The 9,180-nt window shown below is 38.6% G+C and overlaps 1 protein-coding gene across 1 annotated transcript in view; it reads left to right on the top strand.

Moving 5' to 3' along the window:
* LOC104291753 (adenomatous polyposis coli protein-like) overlaps positions 1-9,180 on the top strand; it is a gene marked incomplete at its 5' end in the record, with an annotated part of 27,656 nt that overhangs the window by 16,051 nt on the left and 2,425 nt on the right. The window contains 3 exon segments of the mRNA XM_009891025.1: positions 3,319-3,435; positions 4,316-4,530; positions 5,044-9,180. The exon segment at positions 5,044-9,180 is cut by the window's right edge and continues 2,425 nt beyond it. Of these exon segments, the coding sequence (XP_009889327.1) occupies positions 3,319-3,435; positions 4,316-4,530; positions 5,044-9,180 (4,469 nt within the window).

Raw genomic sequence — 9,180 nt, 5'->3', positions numbered from 1 at the left:
CAGACCAATATGATCAATGCTGAAGCCCCTTTATTAAAATACTTAAGCCATTATATACTTTTTACTACAACGTGGGCTAGCTCTGCGGCTTGTGCTCTTTGGTTTCTAGACTTATACACACAAACTATTATTGGTTAAATGCAGCTGTAACTTATTATCTACATTTTGTTACTATTTCTGCCAAGTCAGTCTTTTAATTAATACACATTCCGCATCTGTTGGGGAGTAGCAGTAGTTTCAGTGTCAGCACATGATTTCCTCCTTCATGTTGACCTTCAGTACGTGTCCGTTGTTTTCCAAGAAGTTTCCCACATTAATGGACTAGGATTACCCTGAGGGTTAATGCAGTATTGTGGCATCTGAGGCTCCTCCTACACTAGCAACAAATAAATAATAGACTAATAACAGTAGAGGAACCTATACTTCAAAAGAGAATCTGTATGACACTTGTAAGGTTGTTCTCTTAGTACATATATACCCACTTTTACACCAGCACCTCCTAGAGAAACTTTGTTCAAGTGTTAGCAAAGTGTTTGGTGTTAAACCAGCATGTCTCTTCCAGTGTGTCATGCTGTGTAAAGAAAAACACCCTGTAAATAAACAGTCTTTTCTAAAATCTTATAAAGTGCTTAGGGTGATCCTGAAAGTTGAGAGCACAGAACTGTTATTCAGTGATGTGGAAGTTAAAAATATTAAATATGAAATTATAATCCACTTTAATAAATAGGTAATGTAAACAAATCAGAACAGCTTTTGGAAAGGAAAACCCTCTTTTCCTCGTAGTTTGAGTGAATCATCAGAAAACAGATAAAAGAACAATTTTAAGTAAAATTGAATTTATATCTTAAGACACTGTTGACAAAAATAATTTCCCCAATAGTTGAGAAGCTAAGTAATTATGGTTGAGAAAATAGTTAAAATTACAATAAAGGATACTGGGTACAGTCTCTGATTTGTTATTAGGACAGATATTAAGTATATTTAGTACTCCTGAAAAGGAAGTCAGGTGCGGGGTGCCAGTGTTGTATAATTATTTAGATTCATCAAGATTAAAGAGGACTGTGAGGAAGTCCAGAAGTGTGTAAAACATTTTAAAATAAGCAGCACAGGCAATCATTATTTAAATGGAAAGTACTGTATGTTTGAAGAAGTAAATGCAACTGTTCATATGCATTACTACTTTTCTGAATGGTTGCAGTTCATTTAAAACACAAGCTTGAAATCACTGCAGTGACAAGTCAACAAAATGCAGCAAGTGTTTAAAAAGCAAAGAATAATTTGCAATAGATGAATTTCTTAGGGAGGGCCGAATCCGGTATCCCAACAGAGGCAAGGCTGTTACGGCTCTATTACCCCCAGATCCAACCATTAGTGAGGATGAAAATGTATTTCTAGTAGGCACACACACACAGAGTACATGTATACACCACATATATACATAGGTACATAGCTGGCCTCAAAGATCACAGATGGACATGCAAAACACTCCCACAAGCCTTATCCTGCTCCCCTCACTGGTTGAGTGGGATGGAGATCCAGTAGTGAGAATATATATATGCATATGTGTAAGGTGGATCCCTCCAGCAGCTGGGCTCAGACACTCAGTCCGCCCAGTAGCTGGCTCCTGGATCCCAGTCTCCCCAGTTGCTGGCACCTGGACATAGGAGCCCCTGAGACCACAGCCTTACTTCAGTTGCTGGTACAGACTGTCTCTCTCTCGCGTGCACACACACGCAGAGCTGGACAGGACTTTCCAAGTCCCAATAGTTGACCCCCCTGTGCTCTTGCCCCTAGAGACACACAGGCACTCACACAGACAGAGCTGACCCTTAGAAACCCACTCACCCCCTTGCTCCCAAGCCACTTCGCCTATTCACCAGCTAGTCCGGCTTGATATTTGCTAGTGCTCATACCTGCACTTGTTCCTGTTACTGTCACCACAGACACATGGGCCCCTATGACACTCACCCAGGGAGTCAGAAAGTTAGAGTTAGAAAGGAATTTAATAAGAAGATAGGACAGACGCAGGAAGAAGAATATGCATGAGAGAGATCAAGTGCAGGGTGTAGCCAGAGAAACATATCAACTAGTAAGCTATTTATATGCAACCAGCCCCTCTTATCACATCATTTCTCTATTTTCCTACACTTGTTTCTCCTCAAATCACCTAGATTTCTCCTTTTCCCCTCCTTTGGTTCCTCCTCTAAACATCCCATAATAAGTCCTGTGCAATCCTGAGATGCTCTTCCCTTGCATCCCATAACGTGTCCTTTACCCCAGGGCAGTAACTCCTCTCAGTCTGAAAGGTGCTTCAGGGAGTGCTCACCTTGATGGGTTTCACACTTGGATAACAGGGCTGATGGCTCTCTTGGGACAGCCTTGGGAGTGTCCTGGACAGGGGGTCCCTTCCTCTGAGTCCTTATTTTGGGTTCCTGCCTGCCATTGTGCATCCCTGTGCTCCTCTGGGCTTCTGCAAATGGGCCTGTGATGGGCCTGGGAGGAGCTGGGGCAGGGTATTATTTGGGTCCCCCACCTTCCATTGCCTCTCTGAGCTCCTTTGTGGGTGCGCAGATGAGCTTTTATCGCATAACCTAACAAGGTTATACACTTTTGTGACAATGAGAACATCCATAGATAACTATTCTATCAAATATATTTTAATGAGGGATATACATACTTACAGCTGTCCATAAATGGATGGAGTTAAATATTTAATGACCGTCCAGTGTCTTGACAGTTGCACTTTACTTTGAAGAATATCAGTCTAGCTGCTGCCAAGGACAAGAACCTAGGCTGAAAGGCTACCCATCTTTGACAGAAAACTATTCTGATTATAAAAGACATAGTGTATTCAAAGAGCTTGATAAACATTAATAAATGTAATCATATCATACCTCTGAGGGACAGGTTAGTATGATGTCCTATTTTACAAGTGGAAAAGCTGAGGAAAAAGATTATAAAAATATCTCTTCTGAGACTGCATAATAAGTCTACGGCAGACATCAGAGTAGAGCACAAAGCTGAGTTTTTGGTCGAATTTTTCAGCCAGTGTGGAAAGCAGGGAACCTGCTTTCAAATCTTTATTTATTTTATACACAAAAGCCAGTACCTTTGATCAAACTTCATATTGAAATCTTAGGACAGTCTAGCTGGCAATAGAAAAAACAGTGAATGTCAGCAAAAAAAGGTAGTTCAGCAGCTGAACATTGACATTGTTAATGAATTCTATAGTGTTCCAGAAATCCAGAAAGAAATGCTGATAACCTACTAAAGGAGCAGCTATTTTGAGATACGTTTTTTTTCTTTCATTTTTTGCAGGTGATTGCAAGTGTTTTGAGGAACTTGTCCTGGCGAGCGGATGTAAACAGTAAAAAGATTCTACGTGAAGTTAGAAGTGTGAAAGCATTGATGGAATGTGCTTTAGAAGTTAAGAAGGTATCATATATAAATGATTATGAGATAAATTTTTGAGAGATTGCATTAATTTTACACAAAATACAAATATTGTTATCCTTTTTTGACACAAATATTTGCAGTATTTCAGGTACTTTCCTTTGAAAAGAATTGCTTTGAGTTAACGGGGCAGCAGATCACAAGGTAGCAATGACATCTGAGAACTACTAGTGTTTCTGTAATTTTATTTACAAGGGTTGATAGCTTTCACTCTTCAGTTTCATGAGCTGTGCTGTTCCAATAGCCTTTTTTATAATTGCAGTTTTAATAAAACCATCTTCTGATTTTGTGAATGTGTCATTCTAGAGATGTCTACTTGATATTCCAACAGGATTACATTCTATCACAGTGTCCCCTGCCAGCTAATCTACGAACTTTTTACTGTTATGGTAGCTGACAAGTATTGTGGCGCATACTTCAGAAGCTTTCTGTCAAGCAATAGCAAATCCATAGCTGAGGAAAGGAGAGAGAAGCAAACAAAAGTAGTTATGTTTTCACTGCTGCTTGCCTCTAGTTTATCAGCACAGAAAGCAGAGCCTGAAACACACTTGTTTCTCATTTGTCAAACTATGCAGTGAACTGGAAAGAAGCTAAATTCCATGGTCGATTAATTCTGTTATTTACAAATCTGGATTAGAATAAGTGAGGCAGTTTGTGTTACTGAGCTTTTAGACTGCGTGCAGGTTCAGCTAATTATTTTTTTTGGTTTTTCTTGGTTCACATTTTCAAAGCTATCTTTGCATCCATGAGAGCTAGAAAAACATGTTTGTCACTACCACCTTGAAGCTAACTTACATACTTCTGAGAGCTTATGATCAATAGTTGAAAATTCTCTAATTCTGTCATTTTATTATTCTCCTAGGAATCCACCCTAAAAAGCATTTTGAGTGCCTTATGGAATTTGTCAGCACACTGTACTGAGAACAAAGGTGATATATGTGCTGTTGATGGTGCTCTTGCATTTCTAGTTGGTACACTGACATACCAGAGCCAAACAAACACTTTAGCCATCATAGAAAGTAGAGGAGGAATACTAAGAAATGTTTCTAGCTTAATTGCCACTAATGAGGACCACAGGTGAATATACTTTCTATTTTTCTGAGTATCAGTAGTGGTACCAAAAGTATATTTAATAGTTTGTATGAGCAAGTCTTAATATGAATGCATATTTTAAGTATAGTAATTAAGCATTCATTTTTTAATGGATTTGATAAGGCAAGTATTTAATTTAGATAACGGGAATATGCAAAAGCATTCATAGATTTGCTGCTTGTTAAATGATGAATTATACTAAAAGCTTTTCCTGGAAAGAGAGAGGAAATTTATAAGTTATCAGCTGTAGGAAACTACCTGGAATGGCTTATATGGAGAGGATAGCGTGGGAGCACACTGTTCATATTTGTATAGGATTTGATTAACATTCAGATGAAAACTTGAGGAAAAAATAAGATAAATTTGCACTGAAGAATTCATCATTATCCTTACTATGGTTCAAACTTGCCTATAGCATAATAGGTTTTTGTTTTGCTTTGTCTCTTATCCTTTTGAAATGCCACTTACCGATTTTTGTTTTCAATCACTCAACACCAGGCAAATCTTGAGAGAGACCAGCTGCTTACAAACCTTGTTACAGCATTTGAAGTCACACAGTTTGACAATAGTCAGTAATGCGTGTGGGACCCTGTGGAATCTTTCTGCACGAAATGCAAAAGATCAGGAGGCGCTGTGGGACATGGGAGCAGTGAGCATGCTCAAAAATCTCATTCACTCAAAACACAAAATGATAGCAATGGGCAGTGCTGCAGCTCTAAGAAACCTGATGGCAAATAGGCCAGCAAAATATAAGGATGCCAACGTTATGTCTCCAGGATCAAGCTTACCATCTCTTCATGTTAGAAAACAAAAGGCACTGGAAGCAGAATTAGATGCTCAGCATTTATCAGAGACCTTTGACAACATAGATAATTTAAGCCCAAAAGCACCTCACCATAATAAGCAGAGACATAAGCAAAATATATACAATGAGTATGTTTTGGATTCCAGTTGACATGATGATGGGATTTGCAGATCAGAGAGTTTTAATACTAGGCATATGACTGTACTTTCACCATATTTAAATGGTACAGTATTGCCTGGCTTCTCTTCCTCTAGTAGAGGAAACATAGAAAACTCTCAATCTGAGAAAGACAGAAGTCTCGATAGGGATGGAGCAGTAGGTTTAAATAGCTGTCATCCAGCTACAGAGATTACTGGGAACTCTTCTAAGAGAATAGGAATGCAGATTACTGCTACATCTCAGATTGCCAAAGTTATGGAAGAAGTAACAAGCATGCATATTCTACAAGAAGACAGAAGTTCTTGTTCCACCTCTGAAATGCACTGTTTGCCAGAAGACAGAAATGTTCCAAGAAGAACAGGTGCTGCCCATACTCATTCAAATACATACTTTGCTAAATCTGAGAATTCAAACAGGACATGTCCAATGCTTTATACAAAAATGGAATACAAGAGAGCTTCAAATGATAGTTTAAATAGTGTCAGCAGCAGTGATGGCTATGGTAAAAGAGGCCAAACGAAACCTTCCATTGAATCTTACACAGAAGATGATGAAACGAAATTTCATAGTTATGGTCAATACCCAGCTAACTTGGCACATAAAATACATAGTGCAAATCATATGGATGACAATGATGGAGAGCTAGACACTCCTATTAATTATAGTCTTAAATACTCAGATGAACAGTTAAATTCTGGAAGGCAAAGTCCCTCTCAGAATGAAGGATGGGCAAGGCCTAAGCATATAATAGATGATAAAATAAAACAAAATGAACAAAGGCAGTTAAGGATCCAAAATACAACTTATTCCATGTACACCGAAAGTGGAGATGATAAGCACATGAAATATCAGTCACCTTTTGGACAGCAAGAGTGTGTTTCTTCTTTTAGATCAAAAGAATCCAATGGTTCAGAGCAGAGCAGAGTAGGCTCAGCTCTTGGAATGAATCAGAAAACAAACCAGTCCTTGTGCCAGGTTGATGATTATGACAATGATAAGCCAAACAACTATAGGGAAAGCTACTCTGAGGAGGAACAACACAAAGAGGAAGAAGACGGACCAACCAATTATAGCATAAAGTACAATAAAGAGGAACATCATGTTGATCAACCTATTGATTATAGTCTAAAATATTCAACAGAAGTTCCTCCCTCTTCTCAGAAGCCATCTTTTACTTTTTCAAACAGTTCATCAGTGCAAAGCACTAAAACAGACCATATTTCCTCAAGCTGTGGGAACATATCAAACCCTTCAGGTAGTTCGGAGAGACAGAATCAGCTTCACCCAAGTTCTGCACAGAGTAGAAGCAGTCATGTTCAAAAGACTGCCTCCTGTAAGACTCCCTCTATTAATCAGGAAACTGTACAAACTTACTGTGTGGAAGATACACCAATATGTTTTTCAAGGTGTAGCTCTTTGTCGTCTTTGTCATCAGCTGAAGATGAAATAGGACGTGATCAATCCACACATGTGACAGATGCTAATAACACATTACAGATAGCAGAACTAAAGGAAAACAATGGAATTCTGTCTACAGAAGGTGCAGTAAGTGAAGTTGCATCATCTCAGCACATCAGAACAAAACCTAGTAGACTTCAGACTCCTAGTTTATCTCCTTTCGACACTTCTAGGCATAAAGCTGTTGAATTTTCTTCAGGTGCCAAATGTCCCTCAAAGAGTGGTGTGCACACTCCTAAAAGTCCACCAGAACATTATGTGCAGGAGACTCCACTCATGTTTAGCAGATGTACTTCTGTAAGTTCCCTGGATAGTTTTGAAAGCCATTCAATTGTTAGTTCAGTTCAAAGTGAGCCTTGCAGTGGAATGGTAAGTGGTATTATAAGTCCCAGTGATCTTCCAGACAGCCCTGGACAAACAATGCCTCCAAGCAGAAGTAAAACTCCACCCCCTGCTCAAGGAGCTCAAGTAAAGAGGGAAGTAGCTAAAGGCAAAGTACCTAATGCAGAAAAGAGAGAGTCTGGTCCTAGACAGGTAGCTATAAATGAAGCTGTTCAAAGAGTTCAGGTACTGCCAGATGCTGATACATTATTACATTTTGCCACAGAAAGTACACCAGATGGATTTTCTTGCTCTTCTAGCCTAAGTGGTCTGAGTCTTGATGAACCATTTATACAGAAAGATGTAGAGTTAAGAATAATGCCTCCTGTACATGAAAATGAACATGGAAATGAAGCAGAACCTGAACAGCCAGATGATATAAAGGATAACCAAGAGAAGAAATCGGAGAAGCCTACTGAAGCAGAACAAGACATTATGGATGATTCTGATGATGATGATATTGAAATATTGGAAGAATGTATTATTTCTGCAATGCCAACAAAATCTTCACGTAAAGCCAAAAAGCCTTCTCAAGCATCTGCTTCAAAAATACCTCCTCCTGTAACCAGAAAGCCAAGACAATTGCCAGTTTACAAACTTTTGCCTTCATCAACTGGATTGCAATCCCAAAAGCATGTGACTTTTACACCTGGAGATGATATGCCATGGGTATATTTTGTTGAGGATACACCAATAAATTTTTCAACAGCTACATCTTTGGGTTACCTTACAATAGAATCACTAACAAATGAGTTGGCCAATGTAGAGAATGTGAGTACAAGGGCAGAGTCAGGGGAATTTGAAAAGAGAGACACCATTTCTACAGAAGGTATAAGTACAGATGATTCTCAGAGAGCAAAAAGCTCAACTAGGACTGCCCCTGGACTGGATGATGACAAAACAGAAGAGGGTGATATTCTGGCCGAATGTATTAACTCAGCTATGCCAAAAGGAAAAATTCACAAACCTTTCAGAGTGAAGAAGATAATGGATCAAATTCAACAAGAGTCTTTATCTGTAAGTAACAAAAATCAGTCAGAATGTGATAAAAAGAAGCCAACATCACCAGTAAAGCCCATTCCCCAAAAGAATGAATATAGAGCATGTGTAAGAGAAAACACAGAGCCTAAAAGCTATATTAATAATGAAAGAAGCTATTCAGAGAACAGAGGCACAAAGAAACAGAATCTTAAAAATAATTCAAGGTATTTTATTGACAAACTTCCAAATTATGAAGAGCGTGTAAAAGGAAGCTTTGCATTTGATTTCCCTCATCATTACACGCCTATTGAGGGAACTCCTTATTGTTTTTCACGGAATGATTCCCTAAGTTCTTTAGATTTTGATGATGATGATGTTGACCTTTCAAGGGAGAAGGCAGAACTGCGAAAAGGAAAAGCAAAGGAAACAGAAACTGAAGACTGCACTAATACAGAACAGTCTTCAAATCGGCAACCAAGTAATAGGACACAAGTTTGTCAAAAGTACCAAACAGGCAGAAGCCAACCTGAAACTTTCTGTCAATCAACTAAAGATATTCCAGACAGTGGAACAGTTACAGATGAGAAAAGGCAGAATTTTGCTATCGAAAACACACCTGTATGTTTTTCTCACAATTCATCTCTTAGTTCCCTCAGTGATATTGATCAAGAAAACAACAACAAAGAAAGTGAACCTGTAAAACAAACTGAGGCTCCTGATTCACAGATAGAATTAAATAGACCACAGATTTCTGGTTATGCCCCTAAATCATTTCATGTTGAAGATACTCCTGTATGTTTCTCTAGAAACAGCTCTCTCAGTTCTCTTAGTATTGACTCAGAAGATGATCT

The sequence above is a fragment of the Charadrius vociferus genome, unplaced genomic scaffold (genome assembly GCF_000708025.1).
Source record: "Charadrius vociferus isolate BGI_N301 unplaced genomic scaffold, ASM70802v2 scaffold1529, whole genome shotgun sequence".
Classification (NCBI taxonomy): Eukaryota; Metazoa; Chordata; class Aves; order Charadriiformes; family Charadriidae; genus Charadrius; species Charadrius vociferus.
This window is presented reverse-complemented; position numbering and strand designations above follow the sequence as displayed.